This window comes from Passer domesticus, chromosome 1 (assembly GCF_036417665.1).
Source record: "Passer domesticus isolate bPasDom1 chromosome 1, bPasDom1.hap1, whole genome shotgun sequence".
Lineage (NCBI taxonomy): Eukaryota > Metazoa > Chordata > Aves > Passeriformes > Passeridae > Passer > Passer domesticus.
The window spans coordinates 139,200,158-139,215,173 of NC_087474.1; the positions used below are offsets into that span (position 1 = coordinate 139,200,158).

A 15,016-nucleotide genomic window follows, 5' to 3' on the forward strand; every position below is an offset into this window, starting at 1 on the left:
ATTGCCACAAGGTTATGGGCTGTTTTGCCCAACCAAGGTTATACCACCTGTTCCACAAAAGCCTAGGACAAGTCCCAGCACTGACGATGACAGGATACTTATGGGAGAATCATCTCTAAAACAGGGTTTTATATTGCATACCCCAGTGTGTGTAACTGTGAGCCAACAGCTGATATCCTGGCAACTTGTAAGGTGCCATATTAATTGTTGCAGACCAGTGGTTTTGTTTAATATTATTAATTCTTTCCAATTACAGCATTTCTTTCAGATCTAAGCAGTTGTTCTTATACAACCCTTTTATACTTACAAGATACACATTCTAGTATGCTGAGAAGCTGGATTTAATTCCAGATTTTATCAGCACATCAATCCATTGTTTCTCTCTCTGTTACACCAAGACGGGAAATACATGTGGTCAACTGGTCTGCCATTAGCACCCCTTTGAAATCTTTATATAAATTTCAGTTTGTGTAGAGATCTTTATCTCATTTTCACCAGTTACTGAAGCCCATCCCAGCTCTGTAAACAAAAAATTCAAAGCAGCTGGAGAGTCAAATGGGATTCAGTGCAGGCAGCTACTAACCTGAGGGGCTCTGCTGGGTCTGTGCTGTTCACCCTGCACTTGCTGCCAGTGAGGGGCTACCCAGAGGGCTGCTGTGACCCAGATCAGAACAGACTTTCCCTTGCTGTGTTACAAGAAGCAGCACAATACAACAACCTCTATTTTCCACAAAGGAATGCTGGTCAGTCTTCTGCTCTGATGAGCACAGGTCTGCAGTTCATTTCTGTTGTTATGTAACTGCACAGGTGCTTCTGCAACTGCAGCAGTGAGAGACAGGGTGACAAAAAAAAAAGTTTTGTGGGTTTCAGATCCTTAGGGTCTCAAGTAACCTCCCACCATCCAAAGGGGAAGACTGAAAGCTGGTAGAAGTAGGCACAGTGCCTGTTTCTACATTCAGCATTTTTACACACCTGTCCTTTCTCGTGGTGGTTGTTTGGGGTTGCCTCCCCCAAAAAGTGTCACTGTCTGTCACCAGTCTATGCTGTGGTAGGCAGGAGATCTACTCAGGGTGGATTAGGCCTTTATCTAGGGCCAATTTCAAATGTGAACATTAGTCTCCTGAGATAAAAATCAGTATATTCATATGTGTCCAGCCACACATTTTAAAGCAGTATTTGAAACCTCAGCTAAGTCTTTCAGGAAAGAAAATTGGTAACAGAATCAGGAGCCCCATTTCACAGTGCAGCAGTATTGGTAGAAAATAATTATTAGGAATGAGGTAAATAAAGTTACAGGTTGAGGAAAACAAGTTTCTGTGAGTCATGGTTTGCAGGCCAGCAGCACATGGCCAGAGCACTTGGACAAGGACATGCTCCGAGCTGCTGCCACTCTCTGCCCTATGTTGTTCAGTGTCTTGGGGCCAGTTCCTTGGTGTGTGCTGGCTGATGACCTCCTTAATTCAAGGAACAGACCTCACCCACTGAGAAACAGCCCATGCATGCAGAGTTAGGGTTCAGAGTTGGGAAAGCTGCAGAGGTTCATTGTGGGGTTAAGTATGTTTTATTCACCACATGGAATGAGAGCACTAAAAAATAAATCTCCCACTAGCTTCTCCCAGGTAGGATTGTATTATCCAAAACAGGGCTTCCATCACTTTGGATTTTGACAGAAGGGGTATACAAATAGTTTGGCAAATAGGTAGGCTTAATGTAAAGGGTTTCTTATAAAGACAGGCTGTGTCCCCACAGAAGTGTACTGTATTCAGTCTGTTCAGTTCTGCATTGGCTCTTATGCCTTTCCCAGGTTATCGTATCCGAGCACTGAAAGCTAGTGAACTACTTATTACCACTTTAAATTAACAATGACATTTTACTTAATTCTGGAAAAGATGTAGTTCTCCATGTATGTGCATTTACCTGTTTCAGTAGCCTGGGGTAGGTTTGCACAGCCCATAACTTTGTCTGCAGAGCCTGTCTAATCTTCCCTTGGGATTTAGTTCACTCCAGAAGCCTTTTGCTCTCCCCATTTGATGGCCAAAAGTATTGTCAAAAAGTCTGCAACAGCTGTAAGTCAATCCAGGGTCTGTAAGGTTCTATGAAAAAGGAAGCAAATTTACCAGATTTTAGCCAGTTCAGCCCTGGTGGAAAAAAACTTCCTGATCTGCAAGCAAGCCATCAGTGAGTCACGTGGCATCCTGAAAAACACAGCTCATGTGTGTAGATCTGGAGACAGAGGAAGCACAGGGCAGCTCAAAGGGATAAGAGGCTTTTGGAAGGCCATCAGTGCAAGTGAGTCACAGAAGTATGACTCACCCAGTGAGACACACATGCAAATTCAGTGCTGGCAGTTTAATCTACATGAGTTAGGTTTATGGAAGAATTTCTGTCCAGACCTTCTAAGTAAAAATATAAGTTGGCCACTATGAAAACACAAAGTTCTCCTCATCACCATCATGTGTGATTACATGGGTGTCTTGGTTTGAAAGAAAACAAAGGGCAAAACTCCAACCCCCAACAATGGGAAGCAGAAAGCTCCAGAGAGAATTGTTTCAGTCCTGCCAGCTGTGTTACCGACATCCTGCGGATCTGACTCCAGCTCCTCCACATCTCCCTGCCTCTTATCTTCCTTCCAGTCACTTTGCTCGTCGCTGCTACTCAAACTGAAATCTCTCCTGCTCGTGAAGGTGGTGGTGGCTATTTTGCCCAACCAGTTAAAAAAGTGGAGACAACTAGTTGTTTGACAGGAAGCAGCACTACCCAAGCTCCAAGAACAAAAGCAGTGAAGTTTATGATCTTGCAGTAGGTTTATTGCTGCTATTATTGAGGGGTTTGTTTTACATGGGTTTTGTTTTACTGGAAAAAAAAACAACAAACAAACAGTATTTTAAACAATGTTTAATATGTCAGAAATAACTTCAGATGTCAATAAAATCTATTACTTTGTTGATTTTCTCTAGTCAGGCAAGAATACCAAGACTCCAGACCATTCCAGTCACATGGAATACATTGATTTAATAAGCCGCCTTTATATATTGAAAGCCAGTAAGATGTCCCCAGAACCTTCTCAACTCTAAAGAGCCCAAATTCTATAAGAAATGACTCACAGAGCCCCCAGACATTCTCGCAGTCACTGCAACCAGGGAAGTGACTGTGCCATGCTTCTATCATGCTGATATTCATATTTATAAAGAATGGAAATGCTCTATCAGAAAAACATCCATGGTTTATTTTCTGCACAGAGTAATAAATACCTTTTCCTTGCAGGGTTACTTGATAAGCTGTGTGTGGAACTGTTACCGATACATCAATGGCAGAAACAACTCGGATGTGTTGGTGTACATTACCACCAATGACACTGCGGTAAGGATGTTAGATGGCAAACATTTGTGTAATATTATGCATTTAACGGCTTTATTTTACGTTTCTGACTCCTTAGTTAACTGTCTTAATTCCTTTGGCTGTCCTCATCTGTTGGTGATGCTTGGACTTCAAACTCAGGGGACTGGCGTGCAATGGTTGCAAATCAGTCTATTGCTAAAATGTGGTTTTATTTCATGCATATTATCTGCTAAAGAATCTGTGTTAATCATAAACTACAGTTTATCTCATGGCCCCAGGAATGACCTCCAGTTCTGAGCTCTCCAGCTGTGTGATGATCTGGACTGTGGAGGGACTGATTAGGGCTCAAGGATGCCTTGGTCTACACCTGCTGTGAAATTCTGGTTTATCTATAGAAACTGTGATTTAGGACACTTAACATCTGGTGTAGTGCTTTACAAACTCACAGAGAGGAGCTAAAAGGCAGCAAAAGTTCAGTGATTCATTTTCCAGTGCATGGTGGGGTTTGTGTGGTAGGGAGACCAAATGAAATAAAGATTGATGTGAAAGAAATTAATAAACAGATTTTAATCTCAAAGTACAGAAGACATAGGTTCACTTTATAGCAGTTTAGTGCTTATGTGCACATGTGCAAGACATGACTGCTAAGCAATGTCTTGCTTTTGCAGAAGGCACTGAAGGACTACGGGAAGAAAGAGACTCTGGAAAAGAGCCAGTTCTGTTTGCAGTGGTGATGTCATGGAGCCGCTCAGTTCCACCCGAGCTACACACAGGGGGCTCTGTGCCAGATCAGCCCCTGGGGTGACCCAGGGCTGATGTAACAAGGCTCTTTACACCATTTACATAACAGAATGAGAGCAGCACAAACTTGGTCCTCTGGATCATCTGGGTAAAATCCCAGGATTGCCTTGCTCAGGTTTTCCTAATTGTGGGTGGTCTCCATGCATTGAGGTTTTAGACTGTCAGCTATAATCCTTTGGAATGAGTGATTCCATGCAGCCACAAAGGCTTAGTAAACCATCACTACTTTTACATGAGAGATGTAACTCTTGCATAGTTATTTATCTTCTATACCTGAAGCTTTAAGAAAAACATAAGAAGTTTTACAGACCATGATCACAGCTGGCAACCAGGACAGTTAAGTATAAAAACATGGATTTATTGAGAGCTAAGAAGTATTACTATTTTCTTTACTGGAATCTACTTTGAATAAAACCAGGAATTTTATGTGAAATAAATTTTGATAGCTTTTTTGTTCATCCTGTAGGTAGTTGTAACTCAGCTTCAAACACTGTTAACTCTACAACCCACAGAGCCAGCAGGCTCAGCAGTGGGAGAGTGTCAGCTGGATAATCTGGGAAACTAAACTTAGTTTTTAAAAGTTACATTAAAACCACCTGCTTCACTGCTGCCTTCATAAAACAAGACTTTTTTAGAGATGCCTCGCTACCAAAGCTCTTCTCAGTACTTTTATATTTGGTAACTACCAAATGTTTCTGTGAGAAAAGGAAACCCTTTTATCCCATTCACAGATGACATTATTGGACTGAGCCTTTAATTTAACTTCGTTTATCTTGTTCTTAGAAGAAATCTAAAGCAAAAGCAGGTTGTGAGAAAGGTTGTGTATTCCTAGCTAGGGCTTTGACCATTGGACTCTTCTTCCTTCCCCAGTATTTACACTTATTTAATTTTAATAAGGTGAGAATCTGTTCCTGTAAGGTATGATGCATCTTTCTAAAGAAGTTCAATAAGATGACATTAAATAAGAAAGAGCTGTTTGGGAATCACTCAGAAAAAAACCACTCAAAATTTCTTCTTTGTAAGTACAGAAAGGCTCAGGAGAAGGGCAAGAGGAGAGTCACTAATAGCCTGGCTTTTGAATTATGTATTTGAGGTGGAGGCAAGCTTCATTCAAACCCATGTCTGACTGCTTCTTTCTAGACAGGGTGTGAGCGCCTTCACCTTTAGGTGACACATTCCATATCCATCTCCTTCACATCCTTCCCTGACATGGGGTTAAATCCCCATCATTCTCCACTGTGAGTCAGAAGACAGTTCTTCCCTCCCTTCACCCCCTGAAATCACAGACTTCAGGAGATTATCTTTTTCTGCAAGTATATCTGCATTCCAAAACATACACAAACCCCCCTCCCCATGACCATAAAAAATGTAGGCATAACACTGATGGTTTAAAATGAAGCATGGAAGAGCAGGGCTTTGTAAGTGAAATACTGAGGACCTCTGAGAGTTCAGAGATCTTGAGGAAACCTTACAAAATTTTGAAATGCTGTGATGGGTCACTCCAGTCTGTTGAATTGAATAATATTCTCACAACATTCAAGTGTACTTTTGTATTGAAATGGTGTTCTTTTCATTTTTATGAATGCTGAGAAACTTCTTTCAGCAGGGCTTCTTCATATCAATATGCCTTTAGATCATGAACTACAAGTTTCTTTAAAAATATAAATCAATCTCTACCCTCTTTATTGAAATAAATATTTTTAGAATCAAACCTGATACCTGAATTCTAACAGAGCCTGCAGGGTACATTCTTGTCTTCAGGGATATTTTTTGATATGTACTTGTCATCAGTATTAGCTGAAAGAATCTGAGAAACAAATGGAAACAAAAATCCAAGCTTAAATATGAGACTGGGTGTAATTGCTACAGTTTAGAGTAAAAATTTTAAGCATTATGGAATCATAGATTCACAGAATGGTTTGGGTTGGAAGGGACCTTCAAGATCATTTAGTTCCAACCCCCCTGCCATGGGCAGGGACACCTTTCACTAGACCAGGCTGCTCAAAGCCTCATCCAGCCTAGCCTGGAACACTTCTGGGAATGGGCCATCCACAGCTTCTCTGGGCAACCTGTTCCAGTGTTTCCCCACCCTTGCAGTAAAGAATTTCTTCCTAATGTCTAATTTATACCTACTCTCAGTTTAGAGCCATTCCCCCTTGTCCTATCACTACATGCTCTCATGAAAAGTCACACTCCATCTTTCTTGTAGACCCCCTTTAGATACTGGAAGGTGCTATAAGGTTTCCCTGGAGCCTTCTTTTCTCTGTTTTTGTGGCTCTCCTTTGGACTGGCTCCAACAGGTCCATGTCCTACTTATGATGAGGCCCCTAGAGCTGGATGCTTTCTTCTTTATTGAAGGATTTTCTCTTAAAATCCATCCTTAGTCTGAATTGCTTCATGCTACCCATTTGCTCTGGTGTTCTCAGCACAGAAATTTCCAGTTAGTTCCCCTGGTCAGACTGGTTCTTATAAATAATGCTCATAGATCTGTTCTGTAACTAACCTTTTATCAGCTACCAGATAATCTGGTTTTTGTCACTCACTGTAAGTGGTTTAAGCCATCCTTTTTGCAAATGTGCCATCTGGAGCAAACATGCCTCCTCCCACTGCAGGCTGTGAATGGGATACTCCTGCTGCCCACTAGGTGAGAGATCCTCCTTCTGTGACCTTTGCTCAAAACTTGGCACCACATGAATATGCCTGGCTTGGCTCCATCAGCAGATGTGTTATGGCATGGGAGGGCCAGCTGATGCTGTCAGGGGAATGGCCTGGACCCCAGGCAGGGGAAGATGTGACACTCTTATGCTCCTGAGGTCCAGCTGTGTACATTAGTCACAGCAGTCTCTTGAGAATATGGATCTCCCTTCTCCTAAGTGTTTTCCAGTACTTCTCTCCCCTCAGTTTCTGGAGGTGTCTGTAGGAGGTTTTGACATGGCAGTTAAGTGCTCCCATGCATTAATCTGAGGATTGCTTGTCCCAGTTTCCCAATCCGTAGTAACCTGAGGATTGTTTTTCCACTTTCCCAATCTGGGATTGCTTTTTCCTACCAGTTTCTCAAATGCACCATGGATGAGGGTTAATTTTCCACACAAGTTTAAAGTGTCACAGTAGTACCATGGAAATGTTCATCCAGTTTGGAAAAATTGCCATTGTACAGGGGCAAAAGGTAACCCAAAGTTAGACATTTGTTCTCTGGAGCAGTAGCAGCTCTATTGTGCTCTTGGACAGCCAGGGGATTTCAGTCTGTCTATTTTTAACTCTCACTGAAGCCAATCAATGGGAGTTTCATCTCTGGTCATGCTGCCAGTGGGGATAAAATGCAAAGCTGTAAATCTCTCTTCAAAGTGGGATTTAGATCTTTACGTGCTTTATAAAATCGCTTCAGTAGATTTTATCTTACATACACGTATCCAAATGGTTAATAAGTTACTTTTTTAAAAAATGCAGCTATATTCCCTCTGTGGACATGACCTCAACTAAGCAGCCTGCAATTAATTGGTCAACACCTTTGTTTGCTTTCCTTTTCTCAAAGCAATAGGAGACCTATCTGAGAGAGTTAGAGTTAGATCTTTCTTTCCTGCTGGATGATTTCTCTGAGCAGAGGAAGAAATTCTTTGGTAAAGTTGGAAGATCCATTCTTTGTATTACTATTGTGTTATTAATTTGGTGATTCATTTGGCTATGGACAGAGGGAAGGATCCTTAGACTCATGCCAGTTAAACAGACTGAAGCATGAGATGAATCTCAGAGACAGATAAACCATAGTAAAAGTTTTATTTCTGATAGGTGCTTTGGAACCTGTGGTTTCCAACTGCTGAGCCAGATTTGGGATGGTATGTGTCAGAGTAGAAGACAGCTCAGAGAAAAATTCTGCTTTAAAAATGTTTTCCCTAAAAATCCTACAAACTTGTCAGTGCTCACCAGGTAGCTGGTAGCTGGTATGGCAGTTTGTCTTCCACAAACTGTTACTGGGCCACTAGACCACAAATACCTTTTTGCAGTGAACAGTAACCAGGGAAATATTTTAAAATGAGCTGGCACCACAAATGCATATCCCTGGCCTGACTCACTGGGTGCATTCAGGGTCTCCAATGGAGTCCAGGTAGAGGACCCTTGGCCTTCCTTGTTGGAAACTGTCTGATAAAACCTGCAAGAGGAAAGGCAAGTAAAACAGGACATGGAGAAGAGGAAGAAGAATCAGGGGCAAGAAATAAAGGTTGTAAATAAACAAGAAATAAATAAAGGTTGTAAATAAAACAAGAAATACCCAGTGCAATAAGTAAAGGGGATGGTTCATTAGTAATCCAACGTAATAGTCTACATGGGACCTAGAAATGTGGTTTAAATGCTGGAGTTGTTTTTCTTCAGACTTGCACTTTGTAAACATAACAACACAAACAATTTCTTTAATGAGATAATCTTCAAAGGGCTCAAGATCCATATGGATGCCAACATTCACATCTTGGTAGTATGCATGTGCCACATGTGCAGTTCTTCCTCTTCTGTTTGATTCTGAGTTGCAGACAAGTATCATGATGGTCTGCATCTGCCAACAAACAGCTCTTCAGCTGCTCCAGCTTTTCATATTCTACTTGCAGTGAAGTCCCATGCCTTGTCAGCCTTTCATCTTAGTGAAGAGATTGGTCCTTTATTTTTCTATTTTTTTCACTTTCCATCTTTACATCTATTCTCAGCTCTTGCTTCCACTTTTCCCCTGTTTATGGAAGATTTTTTAAATTAAAATCCAGCATTCCCTGTGGCCTGAATTACTTCATGCTGCTTGTTTTCTCTGTTGCTTAGTGCTATAGGCTAATTGCATTTCTTGTTATGGGTCTCAACCATTATTAGGTAGCTGCTGTCAGAAGTGAGCTGTACTGTTTGGAATGGACTATTAACAGTGTAAATCTGGGGCAAATACCCTCTTAAGTTTAAAAATAAGACTTCCAAAACATTTTGATTTGCCATGGCAGTTATAAATTTACCTGTCAGCTAAATGAAAAGTTCAAAATACATATGTTTATCTATTTTCCTAAGTAGATTGTAAATCTGTATTTTTTTGCAGTTGACATATTGGAATTTGAAACTCATATGCAACAATTTGTGATAGATTTACAATAAAATAGACAAATCTGTTCTCATTGTTCATAATTAGATTAAAGAGAAGACGTGAAATGGGGACATGTAATATAAGTCTTCCAAATCTTTTTGGGTTCACTAATTTGGTATGTTGCAATGTAGGTAAAAAACAGTGTTTATAAATCTGCAGTGTTTCTTTAGTGCTTTTTATCCTAATGGGATTGCTTCACTACCATCTGACAGCTGCTGCTTTTTGGGCTTCAAAACACAAGTCAAAGTCTTCAATATAATTCCAAGGATACATATCAGTGCAGCAAGTCAATGACAACTTAAATCCCTGTTGCCCAGGATGTATGGGTGTTAAGCTGAGCTGTGTGTGAATTTTCCAGGTCAGGCTCAAGTCATAGTTACACTGTGCACCAAAGGACACGGGGGAGGTGGCAATTTGCTCAGGCAGGTGTTGCTCAAACAGGGAGTTGCAGCAGGCTGTGAGAGGCAGAGTCCCAGCAGAAATGAGCCATGCTGGGGCTTTACAGCCATGGAGTTGGCCTGTGCAGGAGCCCTGCCCTGCTGCAGAGCTCTGCCCAGGCGTGGTCCTGCTGCAGCTCCAGCACGACCTCATCTGCTGTCACCTCATCACATCCTCCTGCACAGCGCTGGCCTTTGCCAAGCAGAGGAGGAACTCCTCACACATCCCAGTCCCTCCCTGCCCAAGGCTCTCTGACGAAGCTCTCCCAGCCCCATAAACCACTGAGATGCTGAAGAGCTCTCAGCTGGCTGTGGGGAGTGGTGACAGCTGGTGGCTCAGGGGTGGCTGTGTGCTCTGAGATCGCCGGAGGCCACGCTCTGCTCCCTACCAGGGAGGAGCTGCCTGTGTTTGGCAGTGGTCAAGAGGCCTGTCCTTCTGTGGCTGTTAATGGTTTCAGCTAAATTATGGGCTTTAAAACTCATTGCATTTCACTTTAGTGGCTCCCTTAGAGCAATTGTGCTCTTCCCAAGCGTCCCTTGGGACTCTTTATGGACACAGGGCTGTCCACTGCAGTCTGTTCCAAACTGCACAGCACTTGTGGGTTTGGTCCTCTGTCTTATGAGCAGTGAGGAAAGCAAGGTCTGCTTTAAATTAACTTAGGGACAGACACTCAGCTTCAGAAAGGGCGAGGCTGAGTGGGTATTATCCACCAAATTTAGAAGATATGCAAAAGTTTTGGGAGTTTCTGGCTGCCAGGTGCTTTATGGTTGTGATTTACTAACAGTAATAGACTTTTTTTTACTTACAGTAATAGAATTTTTTATACAGACAGGAGCCTTTCCAGCAGCATCTGTAATGTTAGCATGGCTGTGATAACGACACTCTTGGGAGATAATCAGTCCTGTTAAACAATTTGGGTATCCCATGTGAGCTATACCCAGATTTCTGCTTGTTAACACTTGAGTGGAAGACAGTTTGTAATTGTAAAAGATAAAATTAGAAAGAGAGGTAGTTTAATCATTAAAAAGTCCACTGAAAGAGTAGTGATCTCTCACAGTTTTCTGCACTCAAGACATCAACCATTTGTTACACAGAGTAGAAGCATGCTTCAATGTCTTCAGTACTGATGACTTGTAAACGAATATACCCTGAGAAAGCATTTGCTTATCCAGAAAATGCTAATTTTGAAAACAAAAAAAAAGGAAAAATTTAAAAAATAATGCTGTTCTGCCTGTACAAAATCATGATGTACAGCTAGAGATGCAGCAGTACGAGGCTGACCAAGACGTAGGAAAGATGTCTGTGACCTGAAGAGGGCTGTTGCTCCATGCCTCTGAATGGAGAGAATAATTACACCATTATTCTGCAAGACTTTTATGAGGCTGCACATGATGAAACAAGACAATAGCTTCCTCAATTCAATTTTCTTCCCACGCAAGGGTAATCACAATCTGTCCCTAAATATTGTTGTATCCTAAAAATTTATACATTTATTCATCTATCAGGAGTGCTGAAAACATTGTACTGCTTCATTGCAGAATTTCATAAACTCATGTAAAGTTTCCTAAATAGTGTCTTGGAGAGCTGGTGTCTTGGAATAAACAAGCAGTTTTGCCAAAGAAAAGCCATACCAGCTCTAACCTTGAACAGATGATTTTGGAGCACTGAACCCTACTTCTTTGCTGAATGGGGTTATAAATTATCTCTGAGCTATTCTGCTTCCAGTTACTCCATCTGTAATCGTTCTAGTGTGGTTTCTAAAGGAAATACATACATATAAACATGAAAATACTTCCTGTCCACATTGAGAGGATGATTTCTTGGGATTTATTTGAAAGACAACACGTAATGAAATCCTTAAATAGTAATTAACTAGCATACTTTGGATAGACTTTTCAAGCAAAAGCATCCAAATGAAACCATAACAGCATCTGTGTATGAAACAAAATCAAACATTTCTCATTTTATATTAAATAAGATTTGACTCAGATATGAAGCTTTGGTTTTGGCTCTATGACCAGGGCTCTTTTTATCTGGGGATAGGGAGAAAGAAAAAGAGAAAGATGGGAACACTTTTTAAGACATTGGTGTGTTACTTCCTCAGAAACATTTGCTTTGACTGGACTCATTAGAGCAAAGCATCCATTAACATTGCAAACTAGCACATTTGAAGCAGATATTCATAAGCATTTTCTTATAAGAATTTCTTCTAAAGGGCAGGTGATGTCATCTGGAAGATCATCTGACCAGGTCAGATGGGTGAAAGTGCCTGCCACTCTCCTGAGCTCAAATGTAGGTCAGCTACCTCCCCAGCACCTTTCACATACCTGGTCCTGGAGCTCTCCCTTCAGCTGGACCCAAAACCTGCAGGGGAGCAAGGATCCTTAGTGAGATGAAAGAGGGCAGAACAAGGGAGGATCTAATAGAGGTCTTAAGAGTCACGAGTGGCAGAGGGGTGCTCACTGGCTTAGAAAAGAGCTGGGGCACACTCAGTGAAACAGCTCCTGACAGGTTTCATAGCAAACCAAATGCATTTCTTCATGCAATACCTAGATGAGCTGTGGGTCTGCTTACTAGGGGCCACTGCCGTGCTAGACATCAGCTTGGATTGAAATGCAGGCTAGAAAAATGAATGAAAGGAAAATTCCTTTAATAACCAGTAGCCCAGCAAGTCCTTGACAATCAAATTTCTGACAGTTTAGAGAATTTTCTGGGCAAGTTGTAACTACATACGCTTGCACTGCTTTTTCTAAATTTCTTTCATTGTTCTGTCTTGCACTTCTGTTTCTTTATCATTCACCACTTGTTACTGTGATCTGGATGGACCTTTAAACTTACCCAGGAGAGCTGTTCCTATATGATTGTGCTTAACTGCAGCATTCTGAAATCTAACCCTTACTTCTGTCTCCAGTGCTTGCAACATCTGACTGCATCTCACCATGGAATTATTATTATTATTATTCTTTCTTTACTACTGGAAGAAAGCTCCCTCTTCTCCTGAAGGCTGTCAGCCTTTTCATACAGTCAGTGTAAAAATGTGAATTTGTGTTAAGGGATTAAATAGAAAACTGAATTCTCAGTGGATTTAGTTTTAATACTTGTTTCTCCACTGGTGGGTGCTGTGTGCAGTTTTGGGCACCACAATATAAGACATAAAACTATTAGGGAGTGTCCAAAGAGGGCCACGAGCATGGTGAAGGGTCTGGAGGGGAAGCTGTATGAGGAGTGGCTGAGGTCACTTGGTCTGTTCAGCCTGGAGGAGAGAAGACTAAGGAGAGACCTCATAGTGGTTTACGGCTTGCTCACAACGAGAGGTGTAGTGGCAGATATTGATCTCTTCTCTCTGGTGACCAGTGGGAATGGCCTGAAGTTGTGCCAGGGGTAGTTTAGATTAGATATCAGGAAAAGCTTCTTTACCCAGAGGGTGTTTGGGCACTGGAACAGCTCCCCATGAAAGTGACCACAGCATCAGCCTGACAGAGCCCAAGAAGCCTTTGGACAATGCTCTAAAGCACACGGTGTGACTCCTAGGGATGGTCCTGTGCAGGGCAAGGAGTTGGGCTTCAGTGATCCCTGTGGGTCCCTTCCAACTCAGGATATTCTATTCTGTGAACTCTTGGAAGCTCATTATAGAAAAAACGTATTTCTTCAGACACTCTTGATAAATGCTACTTCTACAGAGAAATATTGAAAACTTTTGAAGGCCGGCCTCAATAAAATCACTATATTTAGTAGCTTCCAGTAAATCTTGTACAGGAAATAAAAACAAGTGCTACATTAATAGGCTTATTTACTTTCAAATAAAATACAAAATTGATTAAATAATCAGTGATATTTACATATAGTCCAGACCTTATTGTCACACAAAATACTAAAGGAAATAGCTACCACTTTGTGGCTCGAGTATCCACAACGAGCTTAAATTGAAGAGATTTGGATATCAGAAATTTTTAAGGAAAAATAAAACACCTTAATTTTACATTTTCCTTTGTAATCTCAGACAGCTCAGAAAAAAGCCCACATTGTCAAACTTGACAGGGAAACATTGCAAAGAGAGAATTATTCTAAGCCTTTCCTGCTTCACAGAGTGAAGCAATCAGCTGGCTATAGCTGTGTATGCACACAGACGTCTGCTGTTTTCCCCAGGTGATCTTCACAACATCTGTGTAGTCAAGAGCCCAGCAGTACATTTGGGACTATCTTCTTGAATGGGACAGGTGGTTTTGATGGCAGCCTTCCCTCTGGAGCTGTTTGTAGGCTGGATGCTGCTTCACTGCAGCTGAACGTGCTTTAGGTTGCAGTTAATGGCTCCTCAAAGCACCACAGCTGTGGGAGGAAATTCCACTTCTCTTGGCTGGGTAAATGGCAGGACAGCAGGGAAGTAAACATGAAATTAGTAAACGTGATTGCATACCATTGAACCCTCTCCAAAGCACACAGTGGTGTCAGATTGGTGCAAGTAGGTTGCTGGTCATGGCTGGAATCACTGAGATGTAATGAACCCAAAGCACAGGGCTGGTGCAATTAGGCATTGCTGCTTAAAAACCTCTTCTTTCAGTTCAGTTGTCTCTGAACCTGATGCATCAGCCTTGTGCTGTGTTGAGGAGAAAACATACCCTGCATTAGGAAAGGCATGCAGTGACTATTTCAGCACTGCATCCAGCACTGGCTCTGGCATATTCTTCCAATCTGTCTAACACTATTCACCCTGTGGTTACTCTTCCTCTTTTTAACAACAGAGAATACAGCCTGAGCCTGCTGACACTTTGTATTTGACCTGTGGCTCCTTTTGCCCTCTCTTCTTTTCTTTCCCACATACTCAAATCACCCTGAGGATTTGGGTGTCTGAAATGTAAAGGTCACTTCTGCAGAAGAATTATATGCAGTACATTCAGAGCTGTGGTGAAGCACTTGGGATAAACATTTTCAGGCACAGGCTGAAATTTCTGCAAATACATATTTAGTTTGTAAATTTTTCCACAATTTAGCACCTGTCTCATACAGTCATATCCAAGTGTCATGCAAGGGAGTTTTGACTCTGTCTTGATGTTTCCAACATCTTTTATGACATAACAAATAATACACCTGTTTTATAAATGTGAGATCCTTCTAAGGCAAAATTGAACAATTTGTCAGAGATCCAAATGATAGCAACAAGACCAGGACAGGAGCAGGAGTAAATAGCAGTAGTAATGACCCTAATTCCACACAACTATTTATTGTAACCTGTCCCTGTCATCTGTGTGATGTAATCTGAAGTCCTTCAGCATAAAGCAAAGATGTTTTTACTGAAAAAGCTAAAGTTAGAGAAAACATTATGAATGTTCATTA

At 41.4% G+C, this 15,016-nt stretch overlaps 1 protein-coding gene across 2 annotated transcripts in view; it reads left to right on the forward strand.

Moving 5' to 3' along the window:
* Positions 1–15,016, forward strand: part of LAPTM4B (lysosomal protein transmembrane 4 beta) — a 58,973-nt gene that overhangs the window by 36,752 nt on the left and 7,205 nt on the right. The window contains exons 6-7 of one of the 2 annotated variants that reach the window (XM_064392497.1): positions 3,265–3,360; positions 4,008–4,476. In XM_064392497.1, coding sequence (XP_064248567.1) covers positions 3,265–3,360; positions 4,008–4,073 — 162 coding nt within the window. In that variant the 3' untranslated portion in view covers positions 4,074–4,476. Of the gene's footprint in view, positions 1–3,264; positions 3,361–4,007; positions 4,477–15,016 lie in introns of those variants that run through there. The other variant, XM_064392505.1, reaches the window with a different exon arrangement.